The sequence below is a fragment of the Oncorhynchus mykiss genome, chromosome 10, assembly GCF_057628025.1.
Source record: "Oncorhynchus mykiss isolate SJ-2025 chromosome 10, ASM5762802v1, whole genome shotgun sequence".
Taxonomy (NCBI): domain Eukaryota; kingdom Metazoa; phylum Chordata; class Actinopteri; order Salmoniformes; family Salmonidae; genus Oncorhynchus; species Oncorhynchus mykiss.
This window is the reverse complement of record NC_143031.1, coordinates 21,799,005-21,825,243: the sequence shown is the minus strand read 5'-3', so window position 1 is coordinate 21,825,243 and position 26,239 is coordinate 21,799,005. Positions and strand designations below refer to the sequence as shown.

Here is a 26,239-nt window from a genome sequence, read left to right as displayed (position 1 = left end):
AATTTGTTCTTAACTGACTTGCCTGGTTAAATAAAGGTTAAAAAATAAAATAAAAAAAAGACCTTTAAACAGGTCAACATTAACAAGGCCGCAGGACATGTGCTCCGAGCATGCGCTGACCAACTGGCAAGTGTCTTCACTGATATTTTCAACCTGTCTGAGTCTGTAATACCAACAAGTTTCAAGCAGACCACCATAGTCCCTGTGCCCAAGAACACTAAGGTAACCTGTCTAAATGACTACCAACCTGTAGCACTCACGTCCGTAGCCAGGAAATGCTTTGAAAGGCTGGTCATGGCTCACATCAACACCATTATCCCAGAAACCCTAGACCCACTCCAATCTGCATACTGCACCAACAGATCTACAGATGATGCTCTCCACACTGCCATTTCACACCTGGACAAAAGGAACACCTATGTGAGAATGCTATTTTCTACAGATCAGCATTCAACACCATAGTGCCCTCAAAGCTCATCACTAAGCTAAGGACCATGGGCCTAAACACCTCCCTCTGCAACTGGATCCTGGTCTTCATGACTGGCTGCCCCCAGGTGGTAAGGGTAGGTAACAACACATCCGCCACGCTGATCCTCAACACAGGGGTGCATGCTCAGTCCCCTCCTGTACTTTGTTTACTCATGACTGCACGGCTAGGCACTACTCCAACACCATTATTAAGTTTGCTGATAACTCAACAGTGGTAGGCCTGATCACCAACAATGATGAGACAGCCTATAGGGAGGAGGTCAGAGACCTGACCATGTGGTGCAAAGACAACAACCTTTCCCTCAACGTGATCAAGACAAAGGAGATGATTGTGGTCTACAGGAAAAGGAGGACTGAGCACGCCACCATTCTCATCGATGGGGCTGTAGTGGAACAGGTTGAGAGATTCAAGTTCCTTTTGTCCACATCACCAACAAACTAACATGGTCAAAGCACACCAAGACAGTCGTGAAGAGGGCACGACAAAACGTATTCTCCCTCAGGAGACTGAAAAAATTTGTCATGGGTCCTCAAATCCTCAAAAGGTTTTACAGCTACACCATCAAGAGCATCCTGACGGGCTGCATCACTGCCTGGTATGGCAACTGCTCGGCCTCCAACTGCAAGGCACTACAGAGGGTAGTGCGAACGGCCAGATACATCACCGGGGCAAAGCTTCCTGCCATCCAAGACCTCTATACCAGGCGGTGTCAGAGGAAGGCCCTAAAAATTGTCAAAGACTCCAGCCACTCTAGTCATAGACTATTCTCTCTGCTACCGCATGGCAAGCGGTATCGGAGCGCCAAGTCTAGGTCTAAGAGGCTTTCAAACAGCTTATACCCCCAAACCATAAGACTCCTGAACAGCTAATCAAATGGCTACCCAGACTATTTGCATTGCCCCCCCCCCCCCCCCCCTTCTACGCTGCTGCTACTCTCTGTTATTATTTATGCATAGTCACTTTAATAACTCTACCTACATGTACATATTACCTCGACACCAGTGCCCCCGCACATTGACTCTGTACCGGTACCCCCTGTATATAGCTATTGTTATTTACTGTTGCTCTTTAATTATTTGTTATTCTTATCTCTTACTTTTTTTTAAGGTATTTTCTTAAAACTGCATTGTTGGTTAAGGGCTTGTAAGTAAGAATTTCACTGTAAGGTATTCGGCGCATGTGACAAATCATTTTTATTTTTATTTTATTTGTATAAGATCTCCTAAGCCTGTGTTAACCTCAGGCCTTATTTTCAGCGTGTATCCCAAAACCTTATTATTTCCCTATAGGAATGGCTGAACGAACCCCATGTAAGATTTATTAAAAGTTAAAGAGCTGCAGACTAGTGAGCAGATATTTTTTGTATTTTTTCTTTACATAGGCATTGCGCCATGGCCACCACTGACAAAATCTTTTCCATAACCATCTGCATTTGTGATAAGAACTGATTTTGTTGGGTCCCCACTTACATTGCATGAAATTGGCACTTTGGTGCACATTAAGAACACACAGCTTAGATATTCCCACCCCTTCCACCTCATCACAAGTGAGCTGATGTTAGAGAAGTAAATTGCCGAACCTGACGCACAGGATGGAAAAAGCCAAAGACAGTTTTTACAAACCGAAATTGCCAACTAATGTGTGTTTGATAATAGTGCCAGCCGAAAATAAAGCCCTCAGGCTCAGACGGTTTCAATGAGGAATGACAGACTGATCTGTGAAGAGAAATGGTGAACGGAATGGTGAGAATGGTGAACGCAGCAATCAGGCTGGGTTTACCAGGCTATACCAATGTTGTACAGTGACTACTGTTGTTTGAGGTCTATTGGAAGTAGGATGAGGTTCACAGCTCTACAACATACTAATAGAATGAATCTGCAAATCGTTTATAATTTCCTTTTAGTACAATTTCAAATCAAAAAAGAAAAACTAGCAGAACATTTAAATGTTTAACACAAACGCCCACTTCCAAATTGAGCGTTTGCCCCACCCCCTAAACATGGGTGTTTGTGCAGGCTCAATCTAAAAGTTCAGTGAAAATTCCACAGAGGCAATCAAGGGTGAGCTATTACAATATCTGTCCAATCCTTTCAGAACTATACGTGCTTTGGAAGTAGGGTATGGGGGTTGATTTAGAATTGTGTAAGAATATAGTCAAGAGCATTTTCTAGACTAAAGCCTAAAATAGAAGGCTACAATTACATCTATTCAATATCTCTTCAGCTCAGTGTTCTATGATGGCATCTAGTGGAGAAACTTCATAAAATTAAATCCAGTGGTTGATACGCATCTTGCATCAATAATAGAGTACCACAGTATGAGTCATAATACCCATAAAACCTAGCGGTCAAACAGGGAAATGGTTCCAATCATTTCCCCACCATTCAATATGGGGATTTTAGAAACACTTCAAATAAGGTCTGTGTTCCGTGTAGGCTTACCCGGACGTGGCGTTTTGATAACCGTGTAACGACAGGGTAAGCCTACATGACACACAGCCCTTATTTTAAGTGTTTCTAAAATTGCCTATGGGAAAAATTAATTGGAACCATTTCCCTGTTTGACCGCTAGGTTTTATGGGTATTATGACACCTGTGGAAGTTAATTTGAAACAACAGAGTTGCTGGTTCGATCCCCCCTATGGCGGTTCCACTTCAATTTCTACACTGGTGACAGCAGTAGTATAGTCCCACAGGCCTTTGAAGAAGGTTCCCATTTGCTTTTGTGGACTCTTCTAGAGAGAGGGGGAATTGTGTAGCTTTCTGTGTAGTTCCTCATATACTATATAATGGGAGTATCAGCACAGGCAGTGCAACTGTCAAAAGACCTCTGGGCCACACGTTCAAATTCTGTTTTGGCTGTTCACTTTGAATTGATGAAATAGGTTGGTTAAAGGTTGACATACAGAGCCACCAGTAACATGTGACATTGTTACATTTCCTTCCTGGGAACATTTAGCCTAGAGGTAAGGCAGGAGGTAGCTTAGTGGTTAGAGTGTTGGGCCAGCAAAATGTTTCTAGATCGAATACCCGAGCTGACATGTCAAAATCTGTCGTTCTGCCCCTGAACAAGGCAGTTAACCCACTGTTCCTAGGCTGTCATTATAAGTAAGAATTTGTTCTTAACTGACTTGCCAAGTTAAATAAAGGTTAAATAAAACATTTAAATTAGTGGGGGCTGCTGAGGGGAAGATGGCTCATAATGGCTGGATCAGAATCAATGTGTTTGATGCCACTCCATTCCAGCCATTATTATTAGTAGCCTCCACTGATGTAAATGTGGTTGTATATTGGCAGATGTAAAAGCACAGTTCAAACTGCATTTCTGGGACTCTGATTTCAGTGGGTCAGTCCCAGTTAATTGATTAGGAAAGGTCTAGAATATTATCTTGCTATTTCCGGGGCTATATAAATATTCTGTCGACCTACGTTTTTCCCCCCAAGGAATTTATGTAACGCACGAGCTAAACTTCAACCAATCAGAGTTCAATGCGTTGAGGGAAAGCGTACAGAAAAATGTAACTGATCCTAGTGCTGGTTGATTCCTTACGTGGCCATATAACGTATTCCGCATTGAACAATAGTGGCTACATTCTGATTGTAGATCAGTTTCAGTCTGCTAGAACATACTAGAAGTGCAACATTTCTTTTCACCGGCAGGTGAAGAGTTATTGGAAGAAGATATCCGGAAGAGGCTTCGTCTCATTCATCGGGTTGCGGAGACTGCGAACAGCTTTCATTCCGAATTGCGTCCATTATATCCAGGTAATTAAAGCAACAAAATATTAATCTGTTATATCCTACATCATTGTCAGTTATAGGCATATGTAATGTGACGTTTCCTACAATTGTTTCTTGGCTACCCATATTCACTTTTGTGTCAGTGTGTCCTTATAATTAGAATCCACATGTGTATACCTATTTGTTGATTTAAGATAATTTGATGAACTACATTGTTGTATTCACTGGGGGTTTATTCAACCATTCTCTGAGACGACAGCTAAGAGATGCCAGAGCAGTCTCTAGAAAATGTAATACGGTACGGGTGAAATGGCCGCAATTAATTTTAATGCGCATGGATGCGGAGCCAGCTGTACTGCAGTACTTACAGCGTTGTCCTTCAGAATCCCGGGTGGGGGAGGGTATAAAACGGTCGTGACTTGCAGATGAAATTTACCATTGAAATAGCGCGAGAGTTTGAACTGGATGTTTTGAAACCAGCCAGCAATTTGGCGCTTTCCGTTGCTATGGCAATAGACAGCTCTAAACTGATGAGGACCACACTCATTAGTAATTAGGTCCTCAATCAGCTTAGAGCTGCCCAAGAGCAGAGGTTCCCAAACTTTTTATATCCCTTCAAACATTCAACCTCCAGCTGCATACCCCCTCTAGCACCAGGGTCAGCACACTCTCAAATGTTGTTTTTTGCCATTGTTGTAAGCCTACCACACACACACACTATATGATACATTTATTAAACATAAGAATGAGTGTGAGTTGTTGTCACAACCCGGCTCGTGGGAAGTGACAAAGAGCTATTATTGGACCAGGGCACAAATAATAATATAATAATAATCAATAATTTTGCTCTTTCGATGAACAAACCTTATTTGTTCATCGGAAATTGTGAATAACTCACCACAGGTTAATGAGAAGGGCGTGCTTGAAAGGATGCACATAACTCCACAATGTTGGGTTGTATTAGAGAGGGTCTCAATCTTCAATCATTTCCCACACATAGTCTGTGCCTGTATTTAGTTTTCATGCTAGTGAGGGCCGAGAATCCACTCTCACATAGGTACATGGTTGCAAAGGGCATCAGTGTCTTAACAGCACAACTTGCCAAGGCAGGATCCTCTGAGCGCAGCCCAATCCAGAAGTCTGGCAGTGGCTTCTGATTAAATGAAATTTTCACAGAACTGCTTGTTGCAATTTCGATGAGGCTCTCTTGTTCAGATATCGGTAAGTGGACTGGAGGCAAGGCATGAAAGGGATAACGAATCCAGTTGTTCATGTTGTCTGTTTCGGGAAAGTACCTGCGTAATTGCACACCCAGCTCACTCGGGTGCTTCGCTATATCACATTTGACATTGTCCGTAAGCTTGAGTTCATTTGCACACAAAAAAATCATACAATGATGGAAAGACCTGTATGTTCTCCTTGTTAATGCAGACAGAGAAGAGCTCCAACTTCTTAATCATAGTCTCGATTTTGTCCCACACAATGAATATAGCTGCAGAGAGTCCCTGTAATCCTAGATTCAGATCATTCAGACGAGAAAAAACATCACCCAGATAGGCCAGTCGTGTGAGAAACTCATCATGCAAGCGGTCAGACAAGTAAAAATGGTCAGTAAAGAAAACTTTAATCTTGTCTCTCAATTTAAAAAAACGTGTCAATACTTTGCCCCTTGATAACCAGCGCACTTCTATATGTTGTAAAAGTGTTACATGGTCGCTGCCCATATCATTGCATAATGCAGAAAATACACGAGAGTTCAGGGGCCTTGCTTTAACAAAGATAATATTTCACTGTAGTGTCCAAAATGTCTTTCAAGCTGTCAGGCATTCCACTATGTCTCCTTGTCATGGCTTTTGCGCCATCAGTACAGATACCAACACATATTGACAACCAAAGTCCATTTTATGTCACAAAGCTGTCCAGTACTTAAAAAATTACACTCCTGTTGTCCTGGTTTCCAGTGGTTTGCAGAAGAGGATGTCTTTCTTAATTGACCCTCTATAAACGTAATGGACATATACCAGGAGCTGTGCCAGGCCCGCTACATCTGTTGACTCATCCGTCTGTAACGCACAGAATCCCCCTTAATCAGCCTCCCGAGAAATTATCTTCAGCGAGACTGGGGTTCGGCAGGTCCTTAAGGCCTAATGTGGCTCCGCTCTACTCATAGAACTGGAGTTACAACTCCGGTAACTATCGTTCTATATCGTGGAGCTCTGCCCCGTAGGGGAGCTCAACACTCCAACATGTGCTCCCTGCCGAGCCTAACTCTTCCCACTTAATGAACAGGTCGGGCCCAGCAATGGCTACGACCAAAACCCGCAGTACTGTAACACACTGAAAACAGACTGTGTCACAATGTACTGCGTCCTTGGTCTAATCCACCCTACTCAGTCTAAAGGCATAGCCAATGACTAGTGGGCAGATAAACATAATGAGTCATACTAATCTGTACGAGTGGATAGATGAGCTCAAAACTGTCAATACTAAAGATTAGTCTAATAGTACATTAACACCAGTTACAGAAACTATATCCCTAATCCTTCCACCCAAACACAGTCATAGACCTAGGAGCAGGATACAACACATGACTCTATTGTGCCACACCCCCAGCCAGGAGTCATGTCATGTAGTTATTCTAATAGGAGAAAGCGGACCTGATGGAAACCCTGTCCATTGATCCTGCGTTTCCCGCCTTTCCACCAGCAAAGCTGAGTGCAGGCTGAACCAATTTAGAAGACCTACTCACTGATTTCTCAGTGTAACCCGCCACACTCAATCCATAGGCAAAGCCAATGATTAGTGGGCAGATAATAGAATATGGGCCACCTACTCTGCATCAGCAGATAGATGATACCTTAATATTCCATCAAATTTAGTGACCGGTCCAATAGTAAAGTAACACTAGTTACAGTACTATTTCCCTCATCACTCCTCCCAACACAGTGATAGACTGGTGGGCAGTCTCGACATTCCCTGTTGTACTGACAGTGTCAGACAAAGGTCATGTCGCACGCCTCTCTCCTTGACAAAAAGAGCATACCTAATGGGAAACCTGCCAAATCGTCCTGCATCTTTTCTTAATTCAAGTTCTCACTTCATCCATGCTGAGTACAGAACGAGCTAGAGAGTTATACGACATGTCTAACAGGTAGAATTTGATAAAAGGAGACAGTGACGCCCACGGCGCAGCTGCACAAATATCCTCTACCCCTGTTCCTCTAAAAAGGGCCGTAGACGCTGCTACTCCACGAGTTGAGTGGGCTCTTATTCCCTGAGGCAGTGGCCACCCTGCCACCTCATAAGCCGTCTCATTGCCTTCACAAAGCCAATGAGACAGCCGCTGTTTTGAAAGTGGTCTACCCAGTGTACTAGCACTGTGACACACAAATAGCTGAAGCGATGACCTAATCGTCGCTGTGCGTTACACGTAGCATGCTAAGGCGCGCACTGGGCACAGGCGATGAAGCCTCTCCTCTCTCCACTCCACATGGGGGGTGCTCAACGGTCTGTGACCTGTAAAAGCGCTTAATAACCTTCGGCATAAATGCAGGGTTAGGACGTAACACCGCTCTGCTCAGATCGCCGTTAATGGCAAGGCAGTCGGGTCTCGTCGAAAGAGCACCCAAATCACTGACGCGCTTGGCCGTAGTCAAAGCAAGCAACAGTGCCGTCTTCAGAGAACATCTTGAGGGGGATTTGATTCAGAGGCCCGAACGGCGTCTCGCAGAACGCCTTGAGTACCAAAGTTATATCCCACTGGGGCAGCGTGGCTCTAGGCATTGGCCTAAGCTGCTGCGTTCCCAATAGAAACTGTTTCACTAGAATGTGACAAGACGATGTCTCTGCCAAACCCATCATGACAAGCTGAAATTGCTGCCGCGAACACGTTAATGGTGGTGGGTGAGACCTGTTTGTGAAACATGAACTGTAGGAAAGAGAGCATGCCCTTGACATGACAGCATACAGGTTCCACATTCTCTGTGGCAGTTTTTTTTTCAATCTTGGTCAGTAGAGTGGATTTTTCTGGAGAAAAATCCAAACACTTCCCAACATCCTCGTCTTCTCTAGGCGCGCCGTCTTCATATGATGCCTCAGAACCTGAGGCTAACACAGACATGGCGTCCTCTAGAGGGAGATCTACCCTGAAATGCCCACCGCTGCTTCCTCTCCTTTAAGAAAGGAGGGCGCAGCTAGGGCATTTCGGGGGATCTGTGAGGCTGCCCCTAGCACGCTGTGAACCTAAGCACACGAAACATAAGTTGTGCAGGGCCATAGCCACCATAGTGGATCAGCGACACTGAGCTCTTAAAAGAGCTTTTGGGGTGGAAAATGCATGCTCATTGAAAGACGATGTTGAGACCAGGAGATCGACAGCGGGTTCGTCCTGAGACTTCTCTCTTCTCTTCTAGGCTTCTTCAGGCCAGTCCTGTCGCTGAAGCTAATGGGAGGCTGATTGAGGGGAAGAGTCCCCTTATATAGGGACACCTGTACTCCTATTGACTGCAGGTGTGTGTATAATTCACTGCCTAGGCAGCGGGGTAAACCACGAGGAGCAGAGCTCCACGATATAGAACATCTCCTGCCATGTCACTGATGTGTTGTGTAACAGTGTTGTTTGATGAAGGCATTGTCTGTATAGTTTTTTGGGCCTTTTCCCCCAACATTGTCCCAGCCGCATATCCGTGGCAGCAGGAGGAATTAAGTCCTTCAAATAGTATGGGACTTGCCTGTCCTAGCCACTCGGTAGCTCACCATATAAGACGCTTCTAGCCCCTTCTTATTAATGGTATCTGTTGCTTCTATACGTCTTACTACTCGATAGTCGTCTTTATTGTCACTCCAAAACCCCCCGTGGCTTAATTTTCAAATGGTCATGTTTTGTTTCTAAATGTCTGCGCAATAGTGAAGGTTTCCAGCGAGAGAGTAACGGTTGATGTGATTGGATGTTATTTATTTGACTAGGCTACCTGTATTTGACATTGTGTTGTAATTTCGCTGAACACTAGATGGTTTAATTTCATCTTTGGCAATGAAACGAGGCTACTCAGGCAAGAAAAAAACCTCACCCAAATGTGAATCACGTTTTTATTTGGCGTACCCCGATGGCATTGGGCGTACCCCAGTTTGGGAATACTTGCCCTCGAGGCACCAGAACATCACATTTAAGAACATTTTGAAGATTGTTCCACAAATAAGGTGCAAGAAAACAGAAAGCTGATTTACCTAACTCAGTAGAGACAGAATTTTCAGAGTTAGCCATCCCTGAGACCAGGTGTGGTAACTCGTATGTCTAAAGTTTAGTAATGATGTTAGGTACAGTGGGACTTTTTGCAAAAGGGCTTTATAAATGCAAAAATGGTAATGTATCAACCTACGTGACATCAGAGGGCCAACCAACTTTCTGGTAGAAAATGCAGTGATGAGTACTAAAATTGGCACCGTAATAAAATGTAGTGTAACCGCATCTAACCGCTTTAATGAAGTGGCAGCTGCGTTCATATAGATGTTGCCATAGTCTAGGACCGAGAGGAACATTGACTGAATAATCTGTGTTCTACTATTTAGCGAAAGGCAGGACCTATTTCTATAGAATAAGCCCATTTTTATTCTCCGCTTCTTAGCAAACTAATCAATCTGCTTTTTAAAAGACAGCTTTTCACCTATCAATACTGTATGCCAAGATATTTGCAAGCATGGACACGATCAAGTACATACAGTGCCTTGCGAAAGTATTCGGCCCCCTTGAACTTTGCAACCTTTTGCCACATTTCAGGCTTCAAACATAAAGATATAAAACTGTATTTTTTTGTGAAGAATCAACAACAAGTGGGACACACTTTTTTAACAAATCAAAAACTGAAAAATTGGGCGTGCAAAATTATTCAGCCCCTTTACTTTCAGTGCAGCAAACTCTCTCCAGAAGTTCAGTGAGGATCTCTGAATGATCCAATGTTGACCTAAATGACTAATGATGATAAATACAATCCACCTGTGTGTAATCAAGTCTCCGTATAAATGCACCTGCACTGTGATAGTCTCAGAGGTCCGTTAAAAGCGCAGAGAGCATCATAAAGAACAAGGAACACACCAGGCAGGTCCGAGATACTGTTGTGAAGAAGTTTAAAGCCGGATTTGGATACAAAAAGATTTCCCAAGTTTTAAACATCCCAAGGAGCACTGTGCAAGCGATAATATTGAAATGGAAGAGGTATCAGACCACTGCAAATCTACCAAAACCTGGCCGTCCCTCTAAACTTTCAGCTCATACAAGGAGAAGACTGATCGGAGATGCAGCCAAGAGGCCCATGATCACTCTGGATGAACTGCAGAGATCTACAGCTGAGGTGGGAGACTCTGTCCATAGGACAACAATCAGTCGTATATTGCACAAATCTGGCCTTTATGGAAGAGTGGCAAGAAGAAAGCCATTTCTTAAAGATATCCATAAAAAGTGTTGTTTAAAGTTTGCCACAAGCCACCTGGGAGACACACCAAACATGTGGAAGAAGGTGCTCTGCTCAGATGAAACCAAAATTGAACTTTTTGGCAACAATGCAAAACGTTATGTTTGGCGTAAAAGCAACACAGCTCATCACCCTGAACACACCATGCCCACTGTCAAACACGGTGGTGGCAGCATCATGGTTTGGGCCTGCTTTTCTTCAGCAGGGACAGGGAAGATGGTTAAAATTGATGGGAAGATGGATGGAGCCAAATACAGGACCATTCTGGAACAAAACCTGATGGAGTCTGCAAGACCTGAGACTGGGACGGAGATTTGTCTTCCAACAAGACAATGATCCAAAACATAAAGCAAAATCTACAATGGAATGGTTCAAAAATAAACATATCCAGGTGTTAGAATGGCCAAGTCAAAGTCCAGACCTGAATCCAATCGAGAATCTGTGGAAAGAACTGAAAACTGCTGTTCACAAATGCTCTCCATCCAACCTCACTGAGCTCGAGCTGTTTTGCAAGGAGGAATGGGAAAAAAATTCAGTCTCTCGATGTGCAAAACTGATAGAGACATACCCCAAGCGACTTACAGCTGTAATCGCAGCAAAAGGTGGCGCTACAAAGTATTAACTTAAGGGGGCTGAATAATTTTGCACGCCCCATTTTTCAGTTTTTTATTTGTTAAAAAAGTTTTAAATATCCAATGTCGTTCCACTTCATGATTGTGTCCCACTTGTTGTTGATTCTTCACAAAAAAATACAGTTTTATATCTTTATGTTTGAAGCCTGAAATGTGGCAAAAGGTTGCAAAGTTCAAGGGGGCCGAATACTTTCGCAAGGCACTGTATTGTTAAATCAGACTTATTTTTATGCACTCCAGAGAACAACATATACTTAGTTTTACCTGCATTCAGCACTAATTTCAGGTCAATAAAGCTTTTCTGTAATACAATGATGACATACTGTAGTTCAGCTAGAGCCTGGTCAACTGTGGGGGCAATAGCATACACAACAGTATCATCGACATACAAGTGCAGGCTACATTTTTTAAAAGTTTTTAACATTCGATATTCTTAATGTAAAAAGTACAGGACCCGGAATCGACCCCTGCGGGACACCTTTCGTAATATCCAGGAAATCTGTTTGAACACCATCAGTAGATATACATTGAGTTTCATCTGTCAAGTAATTTTAAAACCAGTTACATGCAGCCTGGTCTAGACCAATTGAGGAAAGCATCCGAATTAGCAGTGACTGATCAACAGTGTCGAAAGCCAATGAAGAGGGCAGCACAATGTTGACTTTATACTTTTAACTATAGACTCCTCATTCATTTGTAATGACAGCTAGGTAGTATTCATATGGGATGTAAGTGACATGCCAATTTAGCTAACGTCACTTCCATCAGGAAGCACGATGACAAGCTGGTGGGAATTACTAATTCACCGATGTTGTATCGAGGTGCTTGCCGACGTGAGTGCTTCCTACTAGGTAGCAGTATTTATGGTGTTGCCGGTGGCTGCTAAAGGCGTCCGTATGCTTCCCAGACTAAATTTTGTGATGTTTTTTCGGCAAAAAAAATGTTGAGGCAAGCCAAAGTCTGTAGACAAATCCTACACTTCCTCATCAGCGATTGGTCAAAAGTAGGGATTCTTTAATGAAGTGCCTGTTGTCATTTAACGAGAGATGACTCGATCTCATGCACATTTTTTCACTGGAGAAATATTGCACCAAATATTGTAGTCAGATGCAAAATAGCGCAACTAAGATCTCGACAAAAATGTCAAAACGAATGGCAGATTTCTTCAGTTATCTTCATTGAATGACTATTTTGAGGAAGTGTCTACTGGCTTTTCTCGTAATTCAAGCGAAGGCTAGTAGAGCTCGGCTAGACACCAGCCAAACTGAAGCATGCTGACAACGTGGCCAATTTTCTTCCCTCCCATGATTTGATAAAAAGTAGGATACTACCCTATACAATAAATAACTAATACTGATAACCATCTACATGTCAAGAATGAACGGTAACAACAAGCACTGCGGTCCAGCAACAGTGTGGGAAGTAGCTGGGCTAGAGTAGCCAATATTAGGTTGACAGTCACAGTAAGCACACTCCGGGCCGGCCCGCACATTAGGCAGGATTACGCGGCTGCCTAATTGACACACAAAACCGCACATAATTCTGCCCAAAAACAATGACCATTTCTCTCAACCAGTGGTATATAGGATTTTTAGGGGAGCGCTGATTCCGCCCTTTGATGAGCAGTACCCACTTTGTCAAAGGCAGGAGTGTAAAATATTTTGCATGTCCATTCCCTGCGCGCCTCTCCACGGTGCTGTTGGAGATGCATCGCTGTGGCGCTCCACCAACATTCCGTTAAAAAAACATCTAACTTAAGCTATTTCTGCTACATAATTTATGGTATAAAAAAGAATGTGGACTTTTCTGTAGCCTACAGGCTGGAGATAGAATGTATGACAATGTAATGAGAAGGACACTTTTTACGTCATGCGTGTTTCTCCGATCAAATAGCCCAACCCAAATGGCACCTAATCAAATGAAAAATACACTGACATGTTAACACACCTAGCTTCGATGCAACCAAGATTGTTTTTACATTGTACTGGACTCGTGGTTGCATCGACGCTAACAAACAGCATATCATAAAAGCAGGACAGGTCAAAGTAAAATGGACAATATTGAATAGACAATCAGGCTAATCACAACTGCAGTCCAGGAGTTTTACCCTGTGTGCTAAATTTGTCATGATCAGTGGTTTCCAGTTTGTATCTGTCAATCTTTGATGAGCTGATCATAGCGAAAAATAATATACTACTGCATTTCCTGATGTAGGCTAAACACATTGCAAATAGAGTACCACAGTATGAATCATAATACCCACAAAACCTAGTGGTCAAACAAGGAAATGGTTCCAATCGTTTTTCCACCATACATTTTTCCCTGTAGGGGAGTTTAGAAACACTTAAAATAAGGACTGTGTTTCATGTAGGCTTACCCTGGCGTGATGTTTTGATAATCGTGTAAATCTCTCCAAGACAAGGTGACTTATCAATATATTCACCTGCATTTTTACATTTACATTTGAGTCATTGAGAGTGACTTACATTAGTGAGTGCATACATTTGAATACTTTTTTCCTACTGATCCCCCATGGGAATCGAAACCTCAACAGTGGTGCTGTGAGCGCCATGCTTTACCAACTGAGTTACACTGGACTGAATAAATTGGCTATATTTCTTTAAGTTGACAATTCTGTGAACTGTCTTGTGCAAGTTTTAAACTGACACAATACCTGTTAGCAAAGGTGTCAGCTAGAGATGACTTGCAGGAGCTTGCAGTGATTTTTTAGTCTTGCATGATGTCTACTTTGATGCTAATTAGCATTTTCGAATCTGAGAGAAAATAGAGCCAAATATATTGATAAAAGTCACTGTGTCCGAGAGAGATTTACATGGTTATCAAAACGACATGCCAGAGTAAGCCTACACGAAACACTGACCTTTTTTCCCCTAAATTTCCCTATTGGAACCATTTCGCTCTTTGACCGCTAGGTTTTATGGGTATTATGACACCTCCACTGTAGAGCTCTATAGGCTCAGGATACAGTGGCTTGTGAAAGTATTCACCCCTCTGGACATTTTTCCTATTTTGTTGCCTTACAACCTGGGGTTTGTATCATTTGTATAATTTGATTTACACAACATGCCTACCACCTTGAAGATGCAAAATATTTTTTATTGTGGAACAAACAAGAAATAAGACAAAAAAACAGAACTTGAGCGTGCATAACTATTCACCCCCCCCCCCCCCCCCCCAAAGTCAATACTTTGTAGAGCCACCTTTTGCAGCAATTACAGCTGTAAATCTCTTGGGGTATGTCTCTATAAGCTTGGTACATCTAGCCACTGGGATTTATGCCCATTCTTCAAGGCTAAACTGATCTAGCTCCTTCAAGTTGGATGGGTTTCGCTGGTGTACAGTAATCTTTAAGTCATACCACAGATGCTCAATTGGATTGAGGTCTGGGCTTTGACCCCTTAAAGCACTCGTGTATTGCTTTAGCAGCATGCTTAGGGTCATAGTCCTGCTTAGAAGGTGAACCTCTGTCCCAGTCTCAAATCTCTTGAAGACTGAAACAGGTTTCCCTCAAGAATTTCCCTGTATTTAGCGCCATCCATCATTTCTTCAATTCTGACCAGTTTCCCAGTCCCTGCCAATGAAAAACATACCAACATGCTTCACTGTGGGGATGGTGTTCTCGGGGTGATGAGAGGTGTTGGGTTTGCACCAGACATAGCGTTTTCCTTGATGACCAAAAGGCTACATTTGTCTCATCTAACCAGAGTACCTTCTTCCATATGTTTGGGGAGTCTCCCACATGCCTTCTGGCAAACACTGAACGTGTTTGCTGATGTTTTTCTTTAAGCAATGGCTTTTTTCTGGACACTCTTCTGTAAAGCCCAGCTCTGTAGAGTGCACGGCTTAAAGTGGTCCTATGGACAGATACCCCAATCTCCGCTGTGGAGCTTTGCAGCTCCTTCAGGGTTATCTTTGGTCTCTTTGATGTCTCTCTGATTAAAGCCCTTGCCTGGTCCGTGAGTTTTGGTGGGCGGCCCTCTCTTGGCAGGTTTGTTGTGGTGCCATATTCTTTCATTTTTAAATAATGGATTTAATGGTGCTCCGTGGGATGTTCAAAGTTTCAGATATTTTTTGTACTGATCTGTACTTCTCCACGACTTTGTCCCTGACCTGTTTGGAGAGCTCCTTGGTCTTTATGGTGCCCCTTGCTTAGTGGTGTTGCAGACTCTGGGGCCTTTCAGAACAGGTGTATATATACTGAGTTCATGTGACAGATCATGTGACACTTAGATTAAACACAGGTGGACTTTATTTAACTAATTATGTGACTTCTGAAGGTAATTGGTTCCACCAGATCTTATTTAGGGGCTTCATAGCAAAGGGGGTGAATACATATGCACGCACCACTTTTCCTCTTTACAGTTGGTTGGGAAACAAGTTCTCTTTTTCATTTCACTTCATCAGTTTTGGACTATTTTGTGTATGTCCATTACATGAAATCCAAATAAAAATATATTTAAATTACAGGTTGTAATTCAACAAAATAGGAAAAATTCCAAGGTGGGTGAATACTTTTGCAAGGCACTGTAACTTCTGATGAATTTGGGTATCTGATATTCAGAGCTTAAATTGCCAAGTTGAATAGTTACAGGAATCAGGACTAATAAAGCCAATGCAACTGCCTGTTTTACAAACTGTAGTTCTACCATATGGATTGGCATTCATTGAATTCCATTGTGGGCTGACACTGTAGGCTACACCGCAGTAAGCATGGGCCAATTTCTTTTCGATGTTTGGTTCAGATTTGGTCCGGTCTGAACTGGCCTTGATTTTTTTTTGACTGATTCTATTTCAATGTTAATATGGCTAAAATTCACTAACTAGCTAACAATAAGGCAACCAGATTTCTGAAATGAAAACCGGGGACATTTCCAGTTTGGTGGTCACTATATCATTAAAATATCCAATGTTATTATCTATGAAATAAAAATGGGGGACAATTCTGATATCATGTATTTAGTCAAATAGGCACACTGTGATAGAGAAAACAACTATATTACAGAAACACTACAGACAAGACAGAACTGATCTGAAAAGCCATTCAGTGGTCCTGGTAGAATAAGAGCGGAAGACCACATGAACACAATTTGAAAAAGACAATAGTATATATGAAATACTTAACAACATAATAAAGAAATAAGACGATGATGAGATTGGTAACTACATAATATACTTATACCAACCTAATCTGTATATTTCTCAGAAGAATGTATTTTCTTCAGGATTCCCTCTGTCTTTGGCAAGCTTCTCCATGAACTCCTGGCAGGGGAGGTTGAAGTTTGTCTTCACAATAAGCACGGCCTTGATGGTAGGAACAGTGAACCTATTTCTTGCTGCTGTCCAAATATCATTAATTTGGGAGAACACTCTCTCGACTGGTGCATTACTTCTAGGTAAGCACATGACAACAGACGCTAATCAGCCAGGTTAGTGTGTGGGACGTCATTCTTTTTGAAGTGGGTAACCACCATGCTCCATCTCTGACTAAGCGGTGTCTCAGATGTTTTCCATTCTTCAAGCGATCCCCCCTTTAGGAACTCTTGCAGGCCAGTAACCTCGTCAAACAATGCATCCACATTCATGGTCACTTTGGGGCTGCCATCATATACAGTTGAACTCGGAATCTGGATCTCTTCACGCTGAGGTTGCCTTTTTAAAAGGAGACAATGTAAGTCTTTTAGATTTATCTGTGTGCTTTCCCCATGCTTGCAAGTAGTTCACAGCCACAGTGAGGAATGATTGGGATGTTTTGAGAAAGCTCTCTTTAGACATTGCTCTATTTTCCTCTAGCTCTCTCAGAAGTCCTCTGACCAAAACTGGAATGAAGTTGTCATCACGTCTTGCAGTCAATGTTGCTTCAACGTTCCCAGAATTTCAGCTGACTCCACAGCACAGCGGTCCTGGCCTTCAAGCATCTTGATCGTGTCACTGAATACGGGCAGGTTTCCATGGACAAAGGCCAGCCAAACTTGAGTCCGTGGATCTTCAAACATTATTCGCAGGACAACAGGGTATTTGTCTTCAGAAAGAAAATAATATTTCAATGGCACATACATTTTCATCACTCATTCTAGAGCAGGGAGCATGGACAGTCAGCAAACATTGCTTTGTCCTAAAATGATACTCCTGGCCAACAAACTCACAAAAGCTCTTCAGTCTTTCTACTCTGACGGTGAAAATATGAAAATATCTTTGTTAGCAGGTACTCAACATCAAGGGGTATCATATCCAAAGCTGTTCTGGCCGTGTTATGAATGATGTGGGCAGGACAACCTAAGCCAATCACCTCCTGTTGCAGAGCATTTTTAACTTTGGTATGGACATTGATCCTCCCCAGCCTATTCGGTCCTCCAAAGTTGTGTTGTCGGCAGGGAACGACTTTGTTTTCCAGGTTACATTTTTGGATGACCACCAGGACCTCAGATGCAATTTCCTCTGCAATTTGCTTCCTCTGCTTTTCCACAGCAGTTTTCTCTTAAACTAGCGCAAGCAAGTAACGTTAGTTAGTAGAAGACGAGTGAATGAAGCTGTTATAGCGAGCAGCCCCATCTGTTGGCCAAAACAAGCACAACACGATTGAGACATCAACCGGTAGGCTCCTGTCTGGTCTTTCTTGCCACGTAAAATATTATTTCACTTCGCGGTCTGTTTTTAACGCACAGTTAAAAACGGGGACAGCTCCAGCTGGGGACAGGTCACCAAAAACGGGTCTGGTCACCCTAGCTAACAAACAACTTTAACAATGCATTTGAGAGAAGTGTTCATTGTGCTAATTTATTTACGTTTTCAATAAACATTGGAGACTAAATATAGTTTACATGTTGTCAATAATCTAAGCCAACCCTGTTTGTTTTGCCTCATAGTTGCACATGCCTTGGTTTTGTTGCTAAACAACCAGCCTGTCTATAGGAGGGCACAATTTCTTTGGCCAGTCTAGGGTGGCAGAACAGCCAGGACTGGGCCTGAGCACACGCATGCAACAGTATACCCATCATCAACTCTTTCATCGAAAATAAACAATCATACATTTTATTAACTGAGAAAGTACAATTACTTTGTAAAGCTAACAGTTAAATATGACTCCTTCATCCTCTGGCTTCAAAGTGTTAAATCCAACTCTTGCGGTAGTTCAATTGTAAATCTTGTCTGTCGCTGTATTGCATCTAGTCACAATCGTGCAAAGCACGTTCCTGCCCAGATGGTCAGGGATCATCCCAGATAAAGATAAATCGCATTTGCGAACCACGCCAAACTGGGTGAAAGTGCAATTATGCAATTGCCAAGGCAAGACATTCTGACATTTGATTGTGTAACATAATAATAGTAGGCTAAATAGTGTTGATGGTGTTCACTGTAGTATAATTTATAGGTTCAGAGATGAAAAAAGCACCCCAGCTTATTTTGTGTGTACTCCTAATAGCTTGAGTGCCATTACCCACAGCCCTATGGGTTTGTATGCCCTTGGAAATTCCCTGCTGTCTCAATGTGTCAACCTCTGCTACATGGTGAATTTCCCATGGGACTGCAGTAGCATAGTCTTTACAGTTGTAAGGCAGCGCACCATGTATACCTCTTGCCTTGCCTAAGATGGCTGCCTGGCCCATCCAATGCCAGCCCATACATGAATGGCGAAGATGCATAAAGATGGCAGCCCCCATGTACTTACCACAAATGCCTCGTTTGCTAAGTTCACCATATTGTACATTGCTCACCGTTAAAAAATTGTAAAGGCATTACATGATTCAAATTCTAGCTCCAAGACAGCGGCAAATTGAAAAAACGAAAAAGTAGATTGTGCTGATTGGTTCAATTTGCCAGTTTAAGAACTTTGGGGGAAGTAATAAAAACAAGGATGTCATTTCCAATAGTACCGCTATTTTTTTCGGCACTCAGCAAATTTCAGGTTTGCTGAGCACACCTTAAACGTGATAATTCTGTGCAACTTCCGGCGTGTGTTTACTGTGAACATTGAGGCTTTACTCGCTTTAAGTTACAGTTTTAACAGTGACCACATAGGCTATTGTGACTATTTGATCAAAGTGTAGGCCTACCAGAGTGGCCTACCATCAAAACAAAAAATGCATCCCATAACATTTTAACATGGAAATAGCTGTTCTATCATTCAACTACAGTAGCAGCAAGTGTGTGTTGTTCAATGTAGGCCTACATTTCATGAAATAAAAATAAAAAAACATTGAGGGCTTGTCATGAACCTGTTTATCCATTTGTCCTGAAAATGTTGTTGTTTGATGCAATAAACCACTTTACAAAATAACATTCATTATTATTCCCATACCATTATTACAAGGAATCAGACAAATGCTACCCTCTTCCTATTGGCTACTTAGCTTATTCAAGACCACTCAAAATACAACACTGCCCCTTTAAAACATAAAAACAGCTATTTACCTGCCTTGCTTTTCAAAGATGGCTAGAAATGCACACATTTTGTGCTCTTGTAGGAAGCAACCACTCCCCTATTATTGAATAGAAATGAGCTATAACTGGGCTAATAACTCACTAACTAGCAAAACAAATGAACATGTACGCAGGTGACAACATGCAGATCTCAAAACAAGCACCTCTACTCGTGACTGCTCATGCAGTAAACACAGTCCAGTTCAAAGTGAACAGCACAGATCCATATATGGCTATTTACATATAGGCCAAGTGCAGTTCTGATAGGTTATGGTGCGCCGGTCTGTGTAAAGTATGTGCCTGAGTCGTGCTTGTCAATGCAGTAGAATCCTACTCCGATGTGTTCTGCCTACAAGAAAATCTCTTGCATAGTTTGCTTCGGTATGTTACATTGGAAGTGGCTAATATTGTGTTGATTCAAGCACAATTCCCACGGTAGAGTGAAACGTTGATAGTGTTAAAGGAGGAAACTGAGTGAAGTTCAGTCTTGTGCTTCTCTGCGCACGCTGATATTTTTTCTGCACTGCAGTCCAAGAGGAGCTGCGTGCAGTTTAGTAGGAACATTGTTCATATCTGAATTTCTCTATATTTATGCACCTTTGCCATCAGTTTAAAGAGCGACTGTCCCTAAAAAGCAACTTCTCATTTTGAAAAAGGCCTATGCGGCATCAATATGTGCAGATACATTTATTCTAGTGTCAAAATTGACTACGAAGTTTAAATAGGAAAATGTTGGTCATAAAGTATGTCTCGTACAAAACGGAGATTTGCAAGATGATAGGAAAACAAAATTGTCATGGAATGAATAGTACCGTAACAGTTTTCCATGGGCTGTGTTTATTTTAATCTAGCCCAAATTCCCACAATTTGCAGAACCCAAGTAATCATCAATTCAGAACTCAGATCACAATGCCAATGGTCAATTTGGTTGACATTCGATATCACAATGGGGCTAGTTAGGGACCATCAGTAAATTACACAGTGTACATGGAACAATCATTTAAAAGGTCAATAGCTCCAAATTTAAATGACTTAACCTTAAACCAACTATAAATTGTAGAACTTAATTTACAAATATTGAAAGCATTCGATGAGACAACTAAAAGATGTGCAACATGAAAATATTGTCCCTTTTTACATTGTGTACTTTGACGGCCCCTAACTATCCCCAGAGATACGCTATCCAAAGTAAAACCAACTTTGCCACGGTCGCACACCAGCCGACTGAAGCTAATTGGCTTAATAATTTGGCTAACTCTTTCCACCTGCGTACACGCAGGAAACACCCACATCAAGCCACACCACAAAACAAACTCACCTTTGAATTCTGTCAAGGCCGTTAGCATTTTTTTAATGAACTAAATCTAAAACAAGGCCAAATCAGGAAGTGCAGTCGCCCTTTAAATGAATCTGAAGGCCTATGACTTTTTTGGAACCGGATTAGTCACCGTTCTTAGGAATTTAATTTCAACACAACGAGTTGGCATAATTCTCCATTAAGGAAGTTGCACATGTAATCTGTGGTGGCTACGTTTACCCAGGCAGCCCAATTCAGATTTGTTTCCTACTTTTTTTTTTTACTAATCTGATCAGCTTTGAAAAATAGATTGTCACATCAGAGCTGATCTGATTGGTCAAAAGACCAATTAGTTAAAAAAAATATCAGAATTGGGCTGCCTGTGTAAATACAGACACAGTGATTCATAAACTACAGTCCAAAGTCTCTACGGGTCACTTTACTTTGAGTGATGATGACTGCCACCTATTGGAAAGACTTTGCTCATCATTAAATATGTATCTGTTTTCACAGCAACTATGTCTAAGGGAACAGCGGTTGGCATTGATCTCGGGACCACTTACTCCTGCGTGGGTGTGTTCCAGCATGGTAAGGTTGAAATCATTGCCAACGACCAGGGTAACAGGACCACACCAAGCTACGTTGCCTTCACTGACTCTGAGAGGCTCATCGGTGATGCTGCCAAGAATCAGGTTGCCATGAACCCCTGCAACACAGTGTTCGGTAGGTTTATGTATTGCAATGGTTACTATTGGTAGATGTTTGTAAAGGTGTGATGCAGTTTATTCCTGCCATTTGTAGTTTCCACCAGAGGTTTTATAACCTTCCTTGGATGTCTGAGTGAGAAACCAAAGATCAACTGCTATGATCGGAGTATGTCTATAATGCAATCGTTTTAACATACTTTTTATTTACGTATTCCAGATGCTAAGCGTTTGATTGGTAGAAGATTTGAGGACACTGTGGTTCAGTCTGACATGAAACACTGGCCTTTCAACGTCATCAGCGATAGCGGACGCCCCAAAGTGGAGGTTGAATACAAAGGCGAGACCAAGAGCTTCTACCCTGAGGAAATCTCTTCCATGGTGTTGGTCAAGATGAAGGAGATTGCAGAGGCCTACCTCGGGAAGGTGAGTTTGAGTTGCATTGCAGTCTATTTCAGATTTTTATTGACAGTTAGTCTATTCATTCGCAACTTCTTTTTTTCTACCCTCATTTTTGCAGACTGTATCAAATGCGGTTGTAACAGTGCCAGCTTACTTTAACGACTCTCAGCGCCAAGCAACCAAAGACGCTGGAACAATCTCTGGTCTGAATGTTCTGCGAATCATCAATGAGCCAACCGCTGCCGCTATTGCTTATGGCTTGGACAAGAAGGTGAGACACATATATATATTTTTAGAGCTCAGGAAGGTCTATTGAAATAATAATTTGATTTGGACAAACTAGATTTAAATCGCTATGATGAAGTTTATTCCTGCCATTAAGTTCTCGCTCTCTCTCTCGCTCTCTCATATATATTTATATCAATATTACACACAGACGCACTGTACATGAGACAATATTTTTGTATGTATCTCTTGCTCTCGCTCTCGCTCTCTCTCTCTCGCTCTCTCTCTCATATATTTATATAAATATTACACACAGACGCACTGTACATGAGACAATATTTTTGTATGTATATATATCTCTCTCTCTAGCTAGCCATGTGTCATACCGTTTAAATATTGAACATTCTTCTGTTTCAGGTTGGTGCTGAAAGAAATGTCCTTATCTTTGATCTGGGTGGCGGCACCTTTGATGTGTCCATCCTGACCATTGAGGATGGCATCTTTGAGGTCAAGTCCACTGCTGGAGACACCCATCTGGGTGGAGAAGACTTTGACAACCGCATGGTCAACCACTTCATCGCAGAGTTCAAACGAAAGTACAAGAAAGATATCAGTGACAACAAGAGAGCTGTTCGCCGTCTCCGTACCGCCTGTGAGAGGGCAAAGCGCACCCTGTCCTCCAGCACCCAGGCCAGCATCGAGATTGACTCTCTGTACGAGGGAATCGACTTCTACACCTCCATCACCAGAGCTCGTTTTGAGGAACTCAACGCAGATCTTTTCCGTGGCACCTTGGACCCAGTGGAGAAATCCCTCCGTGATGCCAAGATGGACAAGGCCCAGGTCCACGATATTGTCCTGGTCGGAGGCTCCACTCGTATCCCCAAGATCCAGAAATTGCTCCAAGATTTCTTCAACGGCAAAGAGCTCAACAAGAGCATCAACCCCGACGAGGCTGTGGCCTATGGCGCAGGTGGGTCACTGATCATCTTGTCTTCACTCTGTGGTCATTGGGCTGCTATAACTAGCCCTATCCTAATAGTTTAGCTGTGAGTAAGTTTATTCCTGCCATTAGTACTCAAAAGACAAAAGATGGCCCAACACCTTCCTTTTTTAATGTCTGAGTAACAATGTTACTGTGGCTCTACAATTATGTTTTTACATGAGTCTAACCTCACCATTCCCTTTTACAGCTGTCCAGGCAGCCATCCTCTCAGGTGACAAGTCTGAAAATGTCCAGGACCTGCTTCTGCTGGACGTCACCCCCCTGTCCCTGGGTATTGAGACAGCTGGAGGTGTCATGACTGTCCTGATCAAACGTAACACCACCATCCCAACCAAGCAGACCCAGACCTTCACCACCTACTCAGACAACCAGCCTGGTGTGCTCATTCAGGTGAAAAGACCCTGCATAAAATGTACATTTCTGGGCAATGTGTCCTCATTCCTTTAGCCACTTGCTGTGATGAAGTTTACTCTTGCCATTCATAGTTTCCACCAGAGGTTGAAAGACAAAATATGTCCCAATACCTTTGTTGGATGTCTAAGGGACTATTTAGTGAAATGTACTTCTCATTTGAAGACCATGTATGGTTTTAGCTAATATAAACTGTATCCTCCAGGTGTATGAGGGTGAGAGGGCCATGACCAAGGACAACAACCTGTTGGGCAAGTTTGAGTTGACTGGAATCCCCCCTGCACCTCGCGGTGTTCCTCAGATTGAGGTCACCTTCGACATTGATGCAAACGGCATCCTCAATGTCTCTGCCGTTGATAAGAGCACTGGCAAGGAGAACAAGATCACCATCACCAATGACAAAGGTAGACACAATAAAATGTGACTAAAGTGAAATGCTATTACAATATAATGCCCACTTGGATAGTGAGAGTATCCTTAACTTAAGATTATTATTTTTTTGTCTGACCAGGTCGCCTGAGCAAGGAGGACATTGAGCGCATGGTCCAGGAGGCTGAGAAGTACAAGTGTGAGGATGATGTGCAGCGTGACAAGGTTTCCTCTAAGAACTCCCTGGAGTCCTACTCTTTCAACATGAAATCCACAGTGGAGGATGATAAACTACAGGGCAAGATCAGTGACGAGGACAAGACCAAGATTCTGGACAAGTGCAATGAGATCATTGCCTGGCTGGATAAGAACCAGGTACAGTATGTTGCTGTGCCCATTAATTTAAACCAAGTTATTACCAATAACGTGTCGAAGGTAAATAAATCAATCTTAATCTTTATATTTTTTTTCACAGACTGCGGAGAAGGAAGAGTATGAGCACCAGCAACAGGAGCTGGAGAAGGTGTGCAACCCCATCATCACCAAATTGTACCAGAGTGCCGGTGGTATGCCTGGTGGAATGCCTGGAGGCTTCTCAGGCGCTGGCGGTGCTGCTCCTGGAGGTGGTGGATCCTCAGGCCCCACCATCGAGGAAGTCGATTAAACCCAATGTCCCATCTCATCACTCTGTAAACACAAAGCATGTAACCCCAGAGTCCCAATCTGTAAATGTGGTCATTGGCTGAGTAATTTAAACTGATAAAAGCTGCTATGTGTGTTTTTGAATACTTGAATATGTACACTGTCAAAACTATTGGGATTTTAAGGAAGAAGAGTTTGCCTGTCTATACATTTTGAGTCCTGGAGAATAAATTATTATTTATGTCACTAACCACGTTTCCATCCACAGTTTTTATGAGTAAAGAAATTACGATAGCTGTGATGGAAATGGCTAGTTTCGGTACAATTTTATAAATACCGACAGATAATTTGTTCGTTCGACATGGTGGGATCTTTTTGTGTCGGTAAAATGAATTATGCGAGAAATGGTGGTGGAAATGCCTTTATGGGCAAATATTGATTTAATAACCAACATATCGAAGTAAACTTTGGAGTCACATAACGATATAGTGTGTGTGGTCCTCCCACTATGACTCGAAACCATGCAGTTTATTAGGCTACAAATGAAATGACTTATGAACTTCACAGGGTGGTGAAAGTGCACGATGATCTTGATGCTACTTCCCAATAAATACCGAGGGTCTTATTCTGGTGACGATGATCGATGCTTGACTGCCGTTTGACAAATAAAAGTATTCTCGCTCTTATCCATAATCTTCACAGGTGAGGTTCTTGAGTTAAATAAGCAATTGACATCCCATCATGCTTAGGGTCACGTTTTGGCTATGCCCCCATAGGATAACAATGCCTCCATTCACAAGGCATGAGTGGTCACTGAATGGGTTGATGAGGATGAAAACGATGTTAACCATATGCCATGGCATCAAATATCCCAAAATATCAACCCAAGTATGTGAGATTCTGCAGCAGCGTCTGAGATCAACAAAACACAAAAATATGGATTCTCGTGGAAGAATGGTGTCACATCCCTCCAATAGAGTGGCCCAACGCCTTATTAAGACACTTTATGTTGGTGTTTCCTTTATTTTGGCAGTTAACACTTATGATTATTTTTTTTATTTATAAATAAGAACATTTCACAACAGAACTGCAAAGTGGTCACTTTAGGAATGGTTAGTGCAATCCAGAATCCTTGGGACGTCCCCTCAACGGGGTGACATCAGAGTTGGCGTCCCAAGGATTCTCTTTAGACTTATGTAGGCATCAGTCCACTAGGGGTAGAATCAAAGAGGATAGTGAAAAACACTCGTCTAAACTTCATCCTATTCATATAGAGAGAAATAATAATGGTGTCTTTTTGTAGGCACTAACTCCAGCATGGTTCGTTGAACAACGCATATTGGGAAATTAATGTCGTTTCTGTAGGGTTTTTGAATAAACGCTAAAAATAAGGTCTGTGGTTAACCTAGGCTTAG

The 26,239-nt window shown here is 42.3% G+C and overlaps 1 protein-coding gene across 1 annotated transcript; it reads left to right on the top strand.

Moving 5' to 3' along the window:
• Nucleotides 1–3,930: 3,930 nt before the first annotated feature.
• On the top strand, nt 3,931–25,074 carry LOC110533508 (heat shock cognate 70 kDa protein). Its single transcript, XM_021617785.3, has 9 exons — nt 3,931–4,254; nt 21,579–21,788; nt 21,990–22,195; nt 22,290–22,442; nt 22,814–23,369; nt 23,590–23,792; nt 24,019–24,217; nt 24,325–24,557; nt 24,658–25,074. The coding sequence occupies exons 2-9, from the start codon at nt 21,584–21,586 to the stop codon at nt 24,844–24,846; spliced, it is 1,944 nt and encodes a 647-aa protein (XP_021473460.1). The 5' UTR covers nt 3,931–4,254; nt 21,579–21,583; the 3' UTR covers nt 24,847–25,074.
• The last annotated feature ends 1,165 nt before the right edge of the window (nt 25,075–26,239 follow it).

What these genes read in the sequence shown, in the direction of transcription:
- LOC110533508 (XM_021617785.3), top strand. Translation starts at nt 21,584, where the DNA reads ATGTCTAAGGGAACAGCGGTTGGCATTGATCTCGGGACCACTTACTCC. An exon ending in CACCATCACCAATGACAAAG is followed by an intron (nt 24,218 to 24,324) that starts GTAGACACAATA and finishes TTGTCTGACCAG; the next exon opens with GTCGCCTGAGCAAGGAGGAC. An exon ending in CCTGGCTGGATAAGAACCAG is followed by an intron (nt 24,558 to 24,657) that starts GTACAGTATGTT and finishes TTTTTTTCACAG; the next exon opens with ACTGCGGAGAAGGAAGAGTA.